Source organism: Panicum hallii, chromosome 9, assembly GCF_002211085.1.
Source record: "Panicum hallii strain FIL2 chromosome 9, PHallii_v3.1, whole genome shotgun sequence".
Classification (NCBI taxonomy): Eukaryota; Viridiplantae; Streptophyta; class Magnoliopsida; order Poales; family Poaceae; genus Panicum; species Panicum hallii.
Window position 1 is genome coordinate 5,564,570 of NC_038050.1, and position 16,964 is coordinate 5,581,533.

Below are 16,964 nucleotides of genomic sequence, written 5' to 3' on the forward strand. Positions count from 1 at the left end.
TGGTTCTGCAATTAGTTTTATAATTAGATTTTATTTAATACTTCTAAATGATAAAAGATTCTCTTTGATACGACCCTCTAAACCTTTACGCCTCAGGAAACGATGTGCGCAAACCATGTGCGATCTGCTGCGGGTTCGGACGGCAATAGCAAGGACTCCGGCACGCTAAACCCTTCGCGCCCGCGCCGATGGCAGAGCGGTGGCGTGGGGCGGCGGAGCCACGGTCGGAAACCGTGGCACCTTCCGTCCTCCGGTGGCGTGGACCGACCGCCACCGCCCGCCGGAACCCTGTGCTAGGCGCCACCGCCAGCTGGTTTGGGTGGCGCACAGCAGGTCCGCAGCGGCGCAGCGTGCGTTGCCATTGCCAACGCCCCGTGCCGTGCCGTGCCGCGTCGTGCCCGGCCGTCTCGGGCACGGCCGCACGGGCACGGTGGTACCGGGGCGCTGGCTGCTACGCGCTCGAACCGCGCAACCTACGCCACGGCTGGTGACACGCGCGGCGCTGTCGCCACGGCACGATAAAAGAGCCACGTACGGCTCGGCGCGAACGTGCGGTCGGCGGCCGTGGCACCTTCCGTCCTCCGGTGGCACGCTAAAGCCTAGCAGCCTAGTGGCAGCGGGCGGAGGGGCCAGTGCGTCGGGGTCTCCGTGACGGACTCCGGTGCCGTAAAACGGCACAAATCTTTACCGTCTCGGCATGGGAATCTACTGAGGCGGTGAAAACACGCTCGGTCCGTTGGCGACAAGACGCCAACAGACCCAACTAGAGAAGGATGAACTTGTCGCAAGCAGAAAAGATGCATGAATCCCAGGGCATCCGAACGGATCGCACCACGCGGCCCCCGCCGATCCAGGGATCCAATCCGGCCGGCGGCGGCGGCCGAGATATTTCCGTGGCCACCAGCAGCAGCAGAGCGGATAATAGCAGCGACAGGCGCAGGAGCAGGGGTGAAATTTCGCTCAGGTCAGGTGCAACGTCGGCGTCAGGTCAGGGGTCGCGCGTCACGCTTGCCAATAGCCATAGCCATCCATCCGCCGAGTTCCTTCCTCCCCCGCCCGGGCCGACGAGGCACCGGGACGGCGACGCCGACCCGGCCCCCCCGGAAGTGCTCGCCCGTCGCCACCTCCCGATGCTGGCTGCTGTTGCGTTGCGTCGCGTCTCCTACTCCCCTCGAATCCTTGGCCCGGCCCTGGGTCCACCCGGTGAAAGGGCCCCTGCTCCACAAGCTTTCCGAAGGGCCCCCGATTCCGCCGAAGCGAAATGGACCCTGATTTCTGGTGAATCCGTGCGTCCTCTTTGCAAGTTTGGATGGTCACGAATGTATCCTCCTTCCACAAACTTGTGAAGAACTATCCCCAATACGGTTAGCCGGCGCTGCCGAGTGCCGACCCATCCGCTGCGAGATCCAAAGGGCGTCGTCTTCTCCTCGCCGCACCAGAGTCCAGGCACCAATAGTACCTAGAAATTATTGTATAAAAAATAGTACCCAGAAATCAGCTACAAATGCGCTAAAAGGTTTTTTTTTGCAAGCGTAACCCTTTGAGCTCAGGAGAGTTGCGCAATTAATTTTCCTCCAGGTCGCTCTAAAAAAAGTGAGAGAAAAGAGGAGACAGGGCCGTGTGGATAAGACCGGCGCGGCACATGACTTCACCAATCCCCAGTTCCCCACCCGCAGAGACACGTCGCTTTTAATTAGCGCTCAGTACCCCCAACCCTCGCCTCGCTCGCAGCGTAACAAGTGTCCTCCCCCCGTCTTCCTCCTCTCGCTCTCATCCACTCTCCTCCCCAGTCCCCCAGCGCCCCCTCGCCACTGCGGAGCTTCGGCGGCTCGGCTCGAGCAGGTACCCCCCTCTGCTCTGCTTAGATTAAGTGCCTCGGCTGTGAAGTGGGTGATCCAGAAGCGTGGTGCCGCTGCGCGTCGTGTACGTTCTCCAGGGAACTGCCGGTTTGCTTTGGATCGGGTAAAGCTGGCTGTACGTTCGCGGAGTTGTTTCTCTTTGCGAGAAGAGTATTCGTTTTCTCCTTTTATTTCCCCTGATTTCTGCGCGATCTGGTCTGCTACTTTCAAAGGAATGCGAGCAACTCTGCTGCCCAGGCTTGGTAGCAAAAGGAAACGAGTTTTTAAGCAAACAGAATAAACACTGCTGGCCAACGAGAAGAAAGGGAACGGAACACGAAGAACAGTTTTTACTTGATTTTCTATGGTTGTCCAGTGCCTGATCTGTTGTTGTTGGTCCTTTTCGCTGTTGTTTTCGCTGGTTTTGTTTGGCTGTTAGCTGAGGCAGCATGTTGATCCCTATCATTTGGCATCTTCATCGATACGCATAGATTGCTAGCTCGTTTTTCTTCCTCTTGTACTAACTGGTACTAACTGGAGACTGCGTTTGTGGTGTAGGACTCCAGTAGTCTAGTTAACACTTCAAAACTCTGTTGGTTTCAAAATCCCTCCGAGTCAGGCGTGTGGCGCCTATTTTTGCAGATTTCGATTCGTTTGTTCGTTTGATTCTCGCATCTGCAGTGACTTGGTAAATCCGAATGAAACGTCATGGACAAAGTCCAGTGATGAATGGGTGGAGTTCAGTGTTCTGAGTGGCGACGCCACTAGGTGGATTCTCTCTGTGTTGGTGATTCCTTATTGGTTTGATTGTGACATAAAACCGAATCCAATGTCATGGACCCCGTCCATGCTATATTCTTCAAATCTGTTAGTGGTCTGGATTATTTGAAATTCCAAATACAGGCCTGCCAAAGGCGTCTAGATATACCACCTTACTGTTGAGATGCTGATTACAGGTAAAATATGGCATCTCTCTAGCAAGTTGCATTGATTTGAAGTATTTGGTTCTGTACTCTATCAGTGATTAGAAACTTTTTGTATAAATTATTTTCTTCTTCTATTTTTTTTACCGGTTGGAGGGAGTGATAAGCTAGACATCCTTTTCATTGTGGCCGTGCCTTGAAAACTAGCTGCTCTTTGGTATTGTGCTTCGAGTAACATCGAGATAGGATTTCCAACTAGGATTGAGACAGAATTTGTTTGTTTATGCAGAACAGTGCGATGGCAACATTATTGCTGAACTGCTTCCACTTATCCAATCATTCTTGTTGCTTTCGTTCCTATTTTCTGTTTGCTTTATAGGGCAACAACTTTTGCTAAAGCCCAGCCTTGCTGTTCAGTGGGATCGAGCAATTGATATTTGCTTATTTCCCTGAGTCCTGTTTTCCTTTGTACCAAGGTCCATGCCCTAGTTCTGATAAGGTGAACTACTTGGTGAAAGTTCAAAGAACTTGAGTACTTGACTACCAGTTTGCTCTTCAAAAGTTGAGCTCTTAAGGCAGCAAGCAAATTAGTGTGGTTTAGAAAAATCGTATTTAAATGAATAAATCCTTTAGTAGTTCAAAATGATGTGATTGTTCTTTTTGATTTATGATCTGACACAGAAGAAAATGCAACGGGCAGTGCAAGCCATCAGGTCGCATGGCAGTGTGCTTAAATATGCTGTTCAACAACACATCAGCACTCCCAAACCAGCAATGTTTCCTGCTGCCTTTTCTCGCTTCATGTCAGCTTCGTCTGCTCGCCTAGAGGATCGTGGATTTGAAACCGCCACTGTAGCAGATGTCTTGAAGTCTAAAGGGAAAAGTGCTGATGGATCTTGGCTCTGGTGCACCACAGAGGACAATGTCTATGATGCTGTCAAATCGGTATGTGTTCACTTCCAAATGGTCATATTAGCTCTTTTATAGGCAATGGTTATGCATCGAAGATAGCCTGCTTTTATTTGCCTTTAAAAAAACTTTTTGCAGATGACGCAACACAATGTGGGAGCTTTGGTGGTGGTCAAACCTGGACAGGAAAAAACAATTGCTGGCATTATCACAGAGAGAGGTAATGAACAACTTTCTGTACTCACTGGCATCTACCTGTGGTTATGATGGAAAAAATACAAAATCATGTACTTCTGCCTGTATTTTTAATTGATTGACACCCTTGACCAGTTTGTTCATAAATACCTGATTCAATATTTGTGGGTATGATGGAAAAATTACAAAATCCTGTACCATTACCACTGCCTGCATTTTAAAATGATTCACACCCTTGACTAAAAGTTTTGTTCATAAATACTTAATTCACTATTCTCAATGCATATCTTCCTAGAATGTCCCTCTAGCTTTACCTTTTTTGCCTTATTGTCCTTTAGACGATAGAGTGTACTCTATTCATATTCTGTGAAAATTATGCCTGCCAAGAGTCAATTATCTGAAAATTTGGGGAGTAAAATTTTGGAAGATAGAAAAACTACTGCAAAGTGATTGCACTTGTTGATAGAAGATATGTTTTGGGGAATAATAGATTCGTGTTAACCGATGATTGTCTCAGTACATGTATAGCCTCACGTATACAAGCTGGACTCTATGCCAATATATATATGTATATCGGCAAACTTGCAACTTGCAATTTGAAATGTATTATTGTTAGATGTTTCCGTTTCCTTTTATTTTTAATGGAAAATAGCGGTAGATGCAAAGCCATATTACTGCCCCTTTATAGTGAAAGGAAACTCGAACAATACATTGGAAAGGAAGGTATTAAAACTTCTATTGTAAGGATGTCAATGTATAACACCTGTTTGATTTTGCTTCACCTGCGCGTCATATACTTTTTGGGATTCAAATAGTCTTCTGAGTTACTTCGTAATTGATACATCAAAAACATGCAGATTATCAGCCACATGTTTGTCTGGAGTTAAACATGTATGTGAATGAGTAACATTAGACTGTCTTCACATAGCACCATCATTACACAGAGGTTTAGTTTCACGAGCAGGAAATTTCAGGGGTAACGACTAACAAGTGTGTCACTTCAAGCCATTAACTCATTACATCCGTGAACTCTGATCCTTGACCTCTATATACCATTGGAAATCAATGCAAAACTCTTTACAGATGGTTTTCAAATTGGGCCAACTCCAGGCACACCACATACTGCAATCTTTTTCCTGTACGCAATGCCTTACTGCACTTTCCACCATGTTTCATCTTGGACTTGAAAGTAATTAATCACATAGTACACAATAAATGGCATATGGAGTCAATGTTTTCGAGGATAGAACCAATACTTGACAAAGTTTACTTCTGAAAACAGAACTGGAAGCATGAAAATCTTTTAAGAAAGACCGACACATAAGATCATTGTACTATGTAAATATACCCATTTGACAAACATCTGAAGCTGTGTGTGTTCAGATTATCTCCGGAAAATCATAGTGCAGGGACGATCTTCCAAGTCAACTAAGGTTGGAGACATCATGACTGAAGAGGTATTGTCCCTTCTACTTCTACAGTTCTACTACATTTTTTCTTTCAGTTTCCACCATACCTAGAGTCTGATTAGTACAAGACGTCTACTTGGCGATCATAAGTATTAGAACTTTAGAAGGATGTTTAGACACAACTTAACTGATGAACCATCATGTCTGACAGAACAAACTGATCACGGTGAAGCCTGACACCAAGGTCCTGCAAGCAATGCAGCTGATGACAGGTAACCAAAATGTGTTCTTCTGTCAGGCAGTACTACTATAACCGTTGAGCGCACTGGAACTGATCATGACCTGTTGCGCCGATCGCTTCTTGCAGAGAACCGCATCAGACACATCCCGGTGATCGAAGGCACGGGGATGCTGGGGATGGTCTCCATCGGCGATGTCGTCCGTGCAGTGGTCAATGAGCACAGGGAGGAGCTGAACCGGCTCAACGCCTACATCCAGGGAGGCTACTAGGACGACGCCCCACCCTCCCAGCGATGTCCGCCTTTGATATCCAATAACTCGGACCAGTGATGATGACGAAATAGTCTTTGTGTTCGTGGACAATGCTGTTGAATTGCGCAAGGTGTTTTTTCCCCCGCGTGCTCTATGTGTATATTGCCGAAAGGCGGGCGCGACAGTGCGCCTGGTGCTGGGGCGCAGAGACTATCTGACGGTGGAAACACCGGAAATAAAAAGCGTGCCGCCGTTTGCTTCTTTGGCAGGATGTCCTCGTTTCGCCGTGCCTGCCGTTTGTGAATTGTGATGTCTTCCCCCTGGGGTTTGGGTTGGGACTCCTGATCCCCGAAGGGCATTTGATAGGTTTCTGGAGACTTTACTGAGAGTGTTTTCCTGGTCACATCAACGAAGACGAAAGATTGAGTTGTTGGACTGAAATAGCTTCTGCTTCAGTTTCTCTCTCTTGGGAAGATCGCGGTCGTCGTTGGCGTTCTGCGCTTGACAGTGTTTACCTGGCTGACCCTCAAGTTGAATAGTTCAGGCGTTTGCTGACTTGTTATATTGTTGCAATTGTTATTAGTATCCATAGTTGATCGGTCGTCCATGCCGTCTACTTTGTAGCGAAGTTTAATTTCTTGTGGTCTTAGCCGACGCCTGAAGAAGACTGCAGAAAGTTCAGCGCGTTCCAGCTTTCGTCAAATTGCATAGTTCCCGTGTCTCCAGGATACGAGCAAGTCACCGCAAAGACATTGTCGACTGTCAAAGGCATTATAAATGCATCGCACACGTCTCCAGTGCAGAGCAACACGTGAGCTCGCAAGGCAACTTCCTAAGGTGGTAGCAGTTTACTTGTTCAAACATTCGTGCAGCTGCTTAGCACTTGCAGACGACCAGAACCGATTTTACTGTCCATATTGACAGCTTCATTGTCAAGAGAAAAGCATTACTTAGGTATTTGGGACCTGCTGATGCCGACAGGCAACAGACCACTTGCTTCAACAGGCAACAGACCACTTGCTTCTGCAAACGCTACAGGTACTATTAACCCACGTTCGTGCCATTGATTATGTCCCCCAGGTCATTGTCCTGCCGTCAGAACGGTTTAAATTAAGTTACGTAACCAATGCCATCGTAATACTACGTCTCACAAGTCAAAAGAAAGAGGAAAAGAATACTAGACGAGAACGTTATCACGTAACTTTACGGCTGATCAGAATCATGGAACCGTAATCATGTCGTCACTTGCCTCGCGTCGCAAGCAAGAGGTTGCAACGGACAAAGAGCTCCAAAGGGATTGGAAATTTTTTGGTCTAGCAACAGGCAATGCATTGTAATTGCCTCGACGAATCTTGATCATTGAATAAGCAAGCAAGATTGCAAGAATTACAATCAGTAATCTGTACATTTGACATCTAAATCAGGGAGAAACCGAACTGAACGAAAAGATTTCATCGATTATGTTCGTCTCCCCTGCTTCCAATCCCCACGCTTCTCTTCCTCGTTCTTGCCGGCAAACTGGAGGCATCATTGCATTTGGCCGTTGGCGCATCGAATACTATTAGTAGTAGTAGATCAGTAGTAGCAGCGGCCATGGGCGGCGGCGGCGGACGGCTATCGGCGGCCGGCGAGGCGGTTGAGCCAGGCGTTGCGGAGCTGGAGCTCGACGGGGTCGCCGAAGCACTGCGCCCGGGCGAGGCAGAAGTGCGTGCAGAAGCCGGCCGAGGAGCGCACGCGGCAGGTGTCGAGCACGTAACAGGACGCGCACTCCATCCCGCGCGCCTGCACCACCAAGCCCCAGACCTGCCGAGCCGCCTCCGTGGCGGAGGCGCCGCCGTCCGCGGCCGCGGCGGCCACCTGCTCGACCAGGATGATCCCGTCCGGCCGCCGCTGCCCGCCCGGCCCCCACCGGCGCTGCACGTCGGGCCAGCTCTCCGGCGACGTGGGCTCCCGCCGCACCGTCACGCCGTCGTCGTCGTCGCTGCTGAACAGGTGCACCAGGAACGGCGCCTCCCCGATGTGCCGCACGATCTCCGCGATCGACTCCCGCATCCACCCCTCCACCTTCTCCTCCCCAACCTTCTCCAACTCCTCCTCATCACCATCTCCTCCGCCAAACACGCTCCCCAACAACCCCTCCTCCCGGTCTCGGAGCTGCAGCCCCTGGGGCGCGTCCGCGACCGCCGCGCGCAGCCGCACCGAGGCCGCCCGCCGCGTCGTCACGGGCACGAACGACGCCGTCATCCTGGGCCGGGGCAGCGCCACCGACGACGACGACGCCGCCGGGCCGTACCCCCGCACGGTGGGCGCCGTCGCCGCCATCGCGCGCCGCACCACCTCCGATCGGACCGCCGCGGACTCCTGCAACCGAACTGATGATCCGAGGCGCCGGGATCGATGGCGAAACCGGTGGCAATCCGAAGTGTGGTAGCAGTAGCACGAGCCGAGACGAGTCACCGGCGACGGAACGGGTGGTGCGCGTAGAAATAGGTTGGGAGGGGGGCCTCGGATTGGGGGAGCCGGCACGGCAAAGGTCTCCGACGCGCAACCGCCTGCTGCTTCCCGGAACGGCTCCGCTGCGGGCGTGGCATCCTACGTGGACGAAATTTCGGGATCCCGTGCGGCCGGGAAGGGCCTGTGGGCGGGTCCGTGGCGGATCGGTGGGCTCTGGTTGGTGCGGATCCGTGCGCGGTGTGATGCAGGGGCGAGGGAGCGTGGGGCGCGCGGGGGCGCGCGCCGCGGCACGCTCCGGCACGCAGCGGGCGGGAGGCGGGAAGCGGTTTGCTCGCGCCACGTTGGACCCGGCGGACATGTCAGCGCGCCGCGCCACGGACACGTCGGATCGGTGGCGGACCTCGCGGCTTTCCGCCTCGCACCACCGACCACCATCGCGCGCGACGTGTTCGGATTTCCGTGGCTGCTGGCTGGCCAAGCCGAGGCGTGTGGGCCTGAACCGGTCGCAGCGGCGTGGTCGCGTGCAGGGGTCTCGTTCTGCTCGTGATCCTGGCGCGCCCGCGTCGTGGGACACGGGCCCCTCTCGCGTGCGGTTTTGGGTCCCGCTGGACAGGGTTGTGATAGTACGACCTCAAGTATTTTTTGATTTTTTTTTATTTCCTAACGAGTGTTTAGCAGTATGGTGTAATGGTGTTGGTGCACGTTTTGCGCTAGTTTATTCATACCATTGACGAATAAGAATAAAGTTTACACTTTACTCACCCGAAGCATTACCCCCTTCGAATAGATGAAATCAGCTGTATCATTTGTTTTACTACAGTCAAGCGTATAACTAGGACGCGACAAAAACACTAATATCAACTTCGGACGGGTCTTGCATAGTCACATGGATGCGTCCCTTTTTCAGCAATGCCAAACACATGGGGGCTGCACAAAAAGGCCCTTAAATTGTACTCTCTGCGCTCCTGCGTAGTGTGTACGTCTCTCTCGGCATGGCGCTGAAGCTAGCTTCTTTACCGTATCCGGAAAATGTGTAGCCAATGCCCAGCTTTTTTTTTTTTTTTTGAAGGGGGTAGCCAATGCCCAGCTGAGCAGCAGCAGTACAGCATGCCACAGAGAATGGGCTCGATTCTCCAATCCAACACCCATCATATCTATGAACCGGCAGCAGGCCGGCAAATCTATGAACCGCACATTTGGGCCGAGCAAGACAGATACTGTGCGGCTTGCAAGAATCCGCGGCTGTTGGGCTTGGGCCACAACCACCCACCGTTCACATCTTTCTTGAATTTCTCCTCAACCGCGCATTTAGGGATGGTGACGGATCGCGATGCTAATGCTCATTCTTCCACTCGAAAAAATTTAATTAGATTCTTATATATTTTTAATTTAATATTATATAAAATTAGAGCATGGATCTCGTAAAGCCTGATTCTTAGATTATCCTAAACTAAAATTTAAAACCATTTACCTTTCCTAACCGTGCTGGATCCTCAGCAGCAGCCCGGTCAACCGTTCCTTTTCCTTTCCCCTGAAGGCGCGCCGTCCTCGCGAGCATCGATCGCCGCACCGCCCTCCCCCGCCGCGAGGATTCGGTGCGGCAGACGTACGCGGACGCGACGCGAACCCCCAAATATTCCACTTGTCTTCTTTAATCACGCCCCGCCTCGCTGACGGCGCTGCAGTGCACGGCCCCTCCTTCCTTTCCCTTTCCTTCCCTTCCTCAGAGTGGAGCGGACGCCCCGCACAGAACCTTCGCCTCCCCGCCACTGGAGCGAGCGCCTCCGATTCCCCACAAAAAAGGAAAGCGAAGCACCCGCGCCACCAGATCGATTCGTCGATCACCAGGTTTCCCCTTCTCCTGAGCCCTGACCAAATCGATCGACCGTGCCGAACGCATCGATTCCTCCCCGTGCACCAGAGCAGAGACTCGATGGCGGCGTCGTGGGCTGCTCCGCCGCCGGGGTACCCGGCCGGGCACGGGCAGGCGTACGGCGGCCAGCCGCCGGCCGCGCCGCAGCCTCAGGCCGCCACGGCGGTGGCCGTGACCGCGGCGAGCAACGGCGTGGGCAACCCCTACGTGATGGTCACCCCCGCGGCCGCCACCCCGTCCACCTGCCAGAGTACGTGCCTGAACCCGCTCCTGCAGTCCTGCTCATCCTTTGCTTCACACCCCGAACCCGCCGGCTGGCTTACGTGCTGGTTTGCTTTGGATTCGTTGCGTTGCTGCAGCCGTCATGAAGGCGCTGGGCCGGTACGGCAAGCTGCTGGAGGACGGCACCCGCAAGGCCGCCGACGCCACCGGCAACATCTGGCACCACCGTGCGTTCACCTTCCTTCCCCTGCTCCTGTCTCTGATCGATTCGTCAAGCACACCTTCCTCTGCTCCTCGCTCCCTGTGACACGATGGCTTCCGATGTGTGATCTGCTGCTTCCTTGGGCAGTGCGGACGGCGCCGAACATGGCGGACGCAGCGGTGGCGCGGCTGTCGCAGGGGACCAAGGTGTACGCGGAGGGCGGCCACGACCGGGTCTTCTACCAGACGTTCGGCGCCATGCCCGGGGAGCAGCTCCTCAAGGCCTACGCCTGCTACCTCTCCACCTCCTCAGGCCCCGTCATCGGCACGCTCTACCTCTCCACGGCGCGCCTCGCCTTCTGCAGCGACAGCCCCATCTGCTACCAGGGTCCTGCCGGCCAGCCCCTCGAGTGTATGTACTACAAGGCAAGTGCCAGCCTGACCTTCGCATCCACCTCAGTTCAGTGACAGTGATAGATCGACCAATGCACGTAGCTGCAACTTCTTCAGTTCCATGCGAGTCCTAGGGTGACAGATCAGAATTGGTGAACTTTTTTTTTCTGTGTGTGAAATTGACCTGCAGGTGGTGCTTCCCCTGAGCCAAGTGAAAACAGTGAACCCTTCTTCCAGCATGCGCAACCGGGCCGAGCGGTACATCCAGATCACGACTATGGATAACCACGAGTTCTGGTTCATGGGGTTCGTGAACTACGACAAGGCTCTCAAGAATCTCTACGAAGCTCTGCAGCACCGCGATGTCCACGGCCACCACCACCACAGCTGATTATGCTCCGGTTTGATCTTGCCACTACTGCACTGTACTTGTGCCTCGCTCATGATGAACCGTGACATTCTCTATCTTGAGCTGCTGTTCTTGAATAAGACGAACACTGAAAAATCCTGATGTGTTTGTGCTGCTAATCCGATCAGTGCAGAACGCTGAATATAGATAAAAGCTTTAGCTGCATCTCACAAATACATTTACTTGTTTCTGGATACAGTAGCATTTACCTATACAGTAGTTCTCATGGCATCGGCCTCTGCTAGCTCTACATTTACAGAGCTGCAACCCACCTCCACCTCGCTTACAAACTGCAACTTTGCAACAGCTAGCATAGTAACACCGTAGAAGCCGCTGTTTCCGCATTGATCATATACAATAACATTTGGTGTTTGCATACAAACATATATATAGGCTCAGCAGGGAGGCAGTAGCTAGTTTCTCGCGATTTACAACAACATTAGATCGGAAAACTGTTGTTGGCATGGCGTTCGGTTGTATAAATAGTCTCATGATCATTAGATCATAAGGGTAGAGCAGGTAGGCTTGTAGTGTATAGCATGGTGTAGCGATGGCGCGCCTTGCTCTCCAGAGCATCAGGTGTTGGATCGATCAGTGGTGTGGGTGTCCGTGGGCGTGGGTGGTCTGGTCGATGGAGTCGACGCGGTTCTTGAGCGCGGCGAGCTGGCCCTTGACGCTGAGGTCGATGACGTGGGAGTCGTCGGTGCCGTAGCAGATGACGAAGCCGGCGATCAGGGACGGGTCAACGACGTTCTCGACCGTGAGGTTGACGAACCCGGTGAGCCGGCGCATCTTGCGCGCGATGAGCTCGGTCTGGCGCGCGTCCAACTCCACGGCGGAGGTCACGACCACCCGCAGCGCGAGCACCTGCGGCGGCGAAGGCGGCGGGGCGCTGGCCTCACCGCCCGCTAAGGCGGAGCTCAGGCTGCAGTTCCTGTCCAGGAGCGACCGCAGGAAGTCGAGCGTGGGCGGCTTGAACAGGGCGGGCGCCGGGCCTGCGGCCGGGACGGCCGCCGCGGTGGCCCCGTCGTGCTCGACGCCGACGTAGCTGCTGGCCCGGCGCAGCGTCTGCGCCTGCCACCTCGGGTAGTGCGCGTTGGAGCGCCCTGCGGCCGCCGTGCTGGGCTGCGCCGGCACGCCGTCGAAGCGCACCAACGCCGGCGTGAGGTGGCCGCCCTCCTTGGCCGCCGGGAACACCGGGTGACCGCCCGGGTTGATGGGCTGGTTCAAGATGTTCATCGCCCTGCACGAATGCTTATCGGAATCAGTCAATTGCATCGAACAAGACCTCCCAAGCGCTTGCGATTGCTCACGCATTCACAGTACTAGTAATCAAGCTACACAGAAACTAATTTCTATCTACAGTACTGTCGATCCTAACGAGCACAAGAACACGACTTCTGAGAGCAAGAATTCGAACAGCGACACGCGATGGCACGAGAGGCTGACCTGCGTAGTAGAAGCTCAGCACGGGGCAGCCGGTGATCGGAGGGAGCGGCAAGCGAGTGGAAGCGAGGGGGAGAAGCAGCCAACGGGAGCAGAGGAGCGCCCGGGGCAGCAGGCGGGGTAAGTAGTAGCTGCCAAGATGAGGCTAGCGGGGGGGATAAGGTAGCAGCAGCTGCGTAGCCTGGTAGCTGCTGGCGTCGAGGGGGAGAAGAGGACGGGAGAATTTGGCGTGCACACGATGCGGCCCCGGCAGCCGCACACGCCCCATCCGGGGAGATCTGCGTGCGGCGCCCGCCAATCCCCGGGCCCCCCGTGTGGTCGCGGGTCATTCCCTCACGAGCCCCGCGCGCGAGCTGGATGTGCGGGTCGTCACGTTTTTGGACGGCCGCGCCGCGAGCGCATCGGGTCCGGCCTCCGGAAAAGATAAAAAGACGCGGTGCGCAGCGCAGGAGCTGCGGGGGTATTTTCACGGACGCGGAAGCGTGGGCGGGGCGCCGCCGCGGCCGCATGTGGACGCCACATGCCGTGTGGTGTGTGCTGGGGCACGGCGTATCCCGCGGCTGGGGTCGGCGTGATCTTTACGGCTCGCCGGGACGCCCAAACGGACGGATGGAGTATTCTGCAGCGCGCTGGCTGCAGATTCGGATCGTTTCGCTACGATTTCTGGGGTTTTGTTTCAGGAGGAGGGGCTCAAATTCTGGTTTCTGGAGTGGCGAAACAGCCATGGGATCAGTTGCGTCGTTAGCTCGCGGCTTTGCTCGCGTCGGGGTTTTAGTTTACGGACTCCACATAAGCTTATGTTATGAAGCCGGAGCTCGCGAATTTTCAGCTGACTTTTCGTTCCATGCACCAGCTCAGCGATATATCAAGTGTTATGCCCAGATGACGATGATATTAGTGTGCGATGAAAGTATATCAAGTGAAACTTTGTGAAGCTTACCCCCAATACTGTACATCGTACAGGGCGTGGTCCTACTTGGACGAAAGAAGAAAGTTGAGGTACAAAACAGCCAGCTTGAAAGTTCCAGTTTGAAACTGAGCCTCTGGACAAATTTGCGGTACGGCACTGCAATTTCCGCCCAAAAAACGTTATGTTTTCTGCAAAATACTACCAGGACAAAAATCATATCTTCTTAGCTTCACATGGGACACCCGGAAGCTCATTTTTTATCGGTAAAATAGGCATTTTAGTCCTTCAACTTTACTCTAAGAATCAACTTCATCCCTGAACTATTAAATTGGCTAATTTAGTCCTCCAACTTCTATTTTTAGGTTAAATTTGTCCTTGCGCTCATATGGTGCTTCAGATTAGCGTGAGAGTAACGTGAAAAGTCCATTTTACCTTTAGCTCATTTCCCTCATTTTCATTATGATGGGATTGACTTGGTACTGCTAGCTGGTGGCCTGCTTACTAAGAGAAATTGGAGCACAGTAGCAAGCAGCTGCAGCTTGCCGATTGCAGCTGAGGATAGAGAGACCTACATGTTTATGCTTTGTATTTATTGCACGCTTGCTTTTGCGGGGAAGGGGAAATGGGAGCTGATTAATTGATGTGAAGCTCATATCGTAGAGAAAGGAGCATGCAACTGCTGCATTAGTAGCTCGCTGGCTCGACAGTGCTATTGTGCTAGAACCGAATAAAAGAGAAAGCACTAGTTACTTCTCTAGTCGAGCAAGGAGGAGTAGAGAGCTAGCTAGTTCTTGGATTTGATAGGACATCTAGATCTGCTCCATCAGTTGGTCCAGCGCAAACGGTGATGTCAGAATTTAAGGAGAGGAAGAAGAAGGCAAGGGTAAAAATAACTTTTTGTATTAGTCTCATACCGACATGAAGCATTAAGTATAAGGACAAGTTTAACTGAAAATGGAATTTGAGAGACTAGATTGGCCGTTTTAAAAGTTAGCGACGAACTTGACCCTCGAGACTCGAGATAAAGTTAAGAAACCAAAACGTCTATTTTGCCAATCTAATCAATGGAGGTAATAACATCGAGCCATCGGGGCAGGACAAATCTGCTTACATTGCCTTCTCCCGGACCGGTGACCTGGCCAATGATTTCAAGATTATTTCAGTATCACAACAACAATCCGTGCATCAACGATTGCCCAAGGCATTTCATGAGCTCAAAGCTGTTCCTTTTTCTGATGCAAATGCGAGTTGCAACATTGTAACATTTTAGCCACTTTTCGCCATGTGGTAGGGTGGGGGTGTGTTGGTTGTAACGTTTGATTAGCAGAAGTTCACCAATCTCACATATCATGCATAGGCTCGAAGAATCAATAGGAACTGCAACAGACGGCATATTTCACCAGGTAGATTGGTACACAAACATTCAGAGCACAATCCAGTATATGAAATCAAACAACATTTGAGACAACTGCAGAGTGACCAGACCGAACTATCAATCGAATCGAAATAATCTGCAGAGTTTCCCAACTTCAACAAATTTCCGACCAAAAGTTAAGGCCGCAAGTAGTGTATGAACACGAAATCAGACGACGTGATGAGACACAGCAGCAGAGTGCCCAGAAGCTTGAGTTTGTGCATTGCAAGTGCCAGCTGTTGAAGGGCCTTTACCGACTTACCGTTCACCCTCTCTGCACTGATCAATGAGATTTAGCATCAGCACAAAACAGATCAGCGTAAAAATTTACTTCTTTCAGGTAGGTAGATCAGCACAAAACAGTGGTAGAAGCCGTTTCCTGATGAATGAAATCTGAAATCAGTACAGACAGAGCAACGAAATCATGTGGCCAGCTTCATTGACCAAGGTTAGAGCACCTGGTTGTGGCCAGCTTCTCTGGATTTAAGCATGTCAGCATAGGTACAGGAACGATTTTAACACAGACATGAGCAAGTTTAAATTTCAACTGCTAAATGTCACCACCGAATCTCATGCCATACAGTACACAGAACAAAGGAACATATAGGAACTGCAGTTAACGGTGATTTCATCAGCTAAATCCTGATGGATACAGAAACATTCAGGCTGAAATTAACGAATACGAAATCAAACAACACGAGACACAACCGCAGAGTGTCCGAAGTCTGAACCCCATCATCATCATCACAATTCACAACCCCAGCGTTGTTCCTCCTCCATCACATTTCGCTCAAGACTTGCTGAAGCTGGTGGCGATGGGCACGATGACGAGGAGGACGAGGAGCAGCAGGATGATGATGCCGATGCAGAGGCACCTGCGACTGCTCCGCTGGTACTCCTTGGCCTTGCCCAGCTCCTTGTTGCCGCCCTGCACGTAGTGGGAGGCGTTGGCGACGTGGCTCTCGATGTCGTCGAGCTTCTCCCCCTGCGTCTCCACCATGACGGCCATGTCGAGGAACACCTGGTGGAGCTCGAGGAGGCTGCGCTCCACCTCGCGCGCCGCGTCGTGGCGGTCCTGGATCTCGTGCACCGCGGCGAGCACGGCGCCCTTGCCGTGCTCCGCGACGGCGGCGCCCAGGAGCTCCTCGCCGCGGCCGTCGGAGATGATGCGCTCGATCACCTCCTCCTCGGGGACCTCCCCGGTGAGCGTGTAGTAGCGGCGCTCCACAGTCTCCTTGTACTCGGACATCATCCGCTGCCGCAGCGCCTGGAAGTCGAGCATGAGGTCCTTGAGCTTCTTCCGGAGCCCCGCGGTGACGGCGGTGCGCGTGCGGTCCAGCGGCGTGCCCTCGCGGCACCCCGCGGAGAGCCTCCGCTGCGCGGCGTTGGCGCGGTCCAGGGACTCGAGCCTGGCGCGGATGTCGCGGGCGCGGCGCAGCACGGCGACGATGTCGGCGTTGACGCGGCCGCGGTGCGCGCGGAGGGCGTCGGCCTGGTGCAGCGACTTGCCCTCCTCGTTGGCGGCGTGGAGGCGGTCGAGCGCGTCGCGGATCGCCGCCATCTCCGCCTTCACCGCCTCCGCCTCCTCGAAGAACCCGCGCAGGCGCTCGTCCGTGACGCCGCCAGACTCCGGGAGCTCGATCCCGTCGCCCCCCGCCTCCAGGTCCTTCATCGCCGCCTTCTTCAGGTCGACGTAGCTCATGAAGGATTTGGTCATGAGGTCGTTCATGGCGCCGATCTCTGGAGTGGATTCCCTCTCACCCTCTCTCTTCCTTGGGCTAGGGTTTCGCGATGGTGGAATGAATCGGCGGAGAAGAGGAAGAGCGAGTTGGGGGGGGGGGGGGGGGGGGCACAGAAGGGGCGAGAGGAAAGGGGA

The 16,964-nt window shown here is 53.3% G+C and overlaps 5 protein-coding genes across 7 annotated transcripts; 2 read left to right on the forward strand and 3 right to left on the reverse strand.

Annotated features, from left to right (window-relative positions):
• The first annotated feature begins 1,685 nt into the window (after positions 1-1,685).
• On the forward strand, positions 1,686-6,037 carry LOC112874716 (CBS domain-containing protein CBSX3, mitochondrial). 3 transcript variants are annotated; one of them, XM_025938206.1, is made up of 6 exons: positions 1,686-1,842; positions 3,443-3,706; positions 3,809-3,890; positions 5,249-5,322; positions 5,486-5,546; positions 5,642-6,037. In XM_025938206.1, exons 2-6 carry the CDS (start codon positions 3,449-3,451, stop codon positions 5,782-5,784), a joined length of 618 nt encoding a protein of 205 aa, XP_025793991.1. In that variant the 5' UTR covers positions 1,686-1,842; positions 3,443-3,448; the 3' UTR covers positions 5,785-6,037. The 3 variants fall into 3 exon arrangements, with proteins under 3 accessions (XP_025793991.1, XP_025793992.1, XP_025793994.1); XM_025938207.1 differs by having other exon boundaries at positions 1,694-1,842; positions 3,446-3,706; XM_025938209.1 differs by lacking the exon at positions 1,686-1,842 and adding an exon at positions 1,898-2,794.
• Positions 6,038-7,070: 1,033 nt separating this feature from the next.
• On the reverse strand, positions 7,071-8,293 carry LOC112873355. The gene has a single exon (XM_025936327.1). The coding sequence runs from the start codon at positions 8,086-8,088 to the stop codon at positions 7,381-7,383; it is 708 nt and encodes a 235-aa protein (XP_025792112.1). The 5' UTR covers positions 8,089-8,293; the 3' UTR covers positions 7,071-7,380.
• Positions 8,294-9,836: 1,543 nt separating this feature from the next.
• On the forward strand, positions 9,837-11,488 carry LOC112873989 (GEM-like protein 1). Its single transcript, XM_025937114.1, has 4 exons — positions 9,837-10,343; positions 10,453-10,542; positions 10,665-10,942; positions 11,100-11,488. Exons 1-4 carry the CDS (start codon positions 10,154-10,156, stop codon positions 11,298-11,300), a joined length of 759 nt encoding a protein of 252 aa, XP_025792899.1. The 5' UTR covers positions 9,837-10,153; the 3' UTR covers positions 11,301-11,488.
• Positions 11,489-11,634: 146 nt separating this feature from the next.
• Positions 11,635-13,108, reverse strand: LOC112873986. Its single transcript, XM_025937109.1, has 2 exons — positions 12,768-13,108; positions 11,635-12,561 (listed from the first exon to the last, which is right to left on the reverse strand). The coding sequence occupies exons 1-2, from the start codon at positions 13,091-13,093 to the stop codon at positions 11,910-11,912; spliced, it is 978 nt and encodes a 325-aa protein (XP_025792894.1). The 5' UTR covers positions 13,094-13,108; the 3' UTR covers positions 11,635-11,909.
• Positions 13,109-15,503: 2,395 nt separating this feature from the next.
• LOC112873988 (syntaxin-related protein KNOLLE-like) lies at positions 15,504-16,920 on the reverse strand. The gene has a single exon (XM_025937113.1). It carries the CDS (start codon positions 16,815-16,817, stop codon positions 15,879-15,881), a length of 939 nt encoding a protein of 312 aa, XP_025792898.1. The 5' UTR covers positions 16,818-16,920; the 3' UTR covers positions 15,504-15,878.
• Between the last annotated feature and the right edge of the window lie 44 nt (positions 16,921-16,964).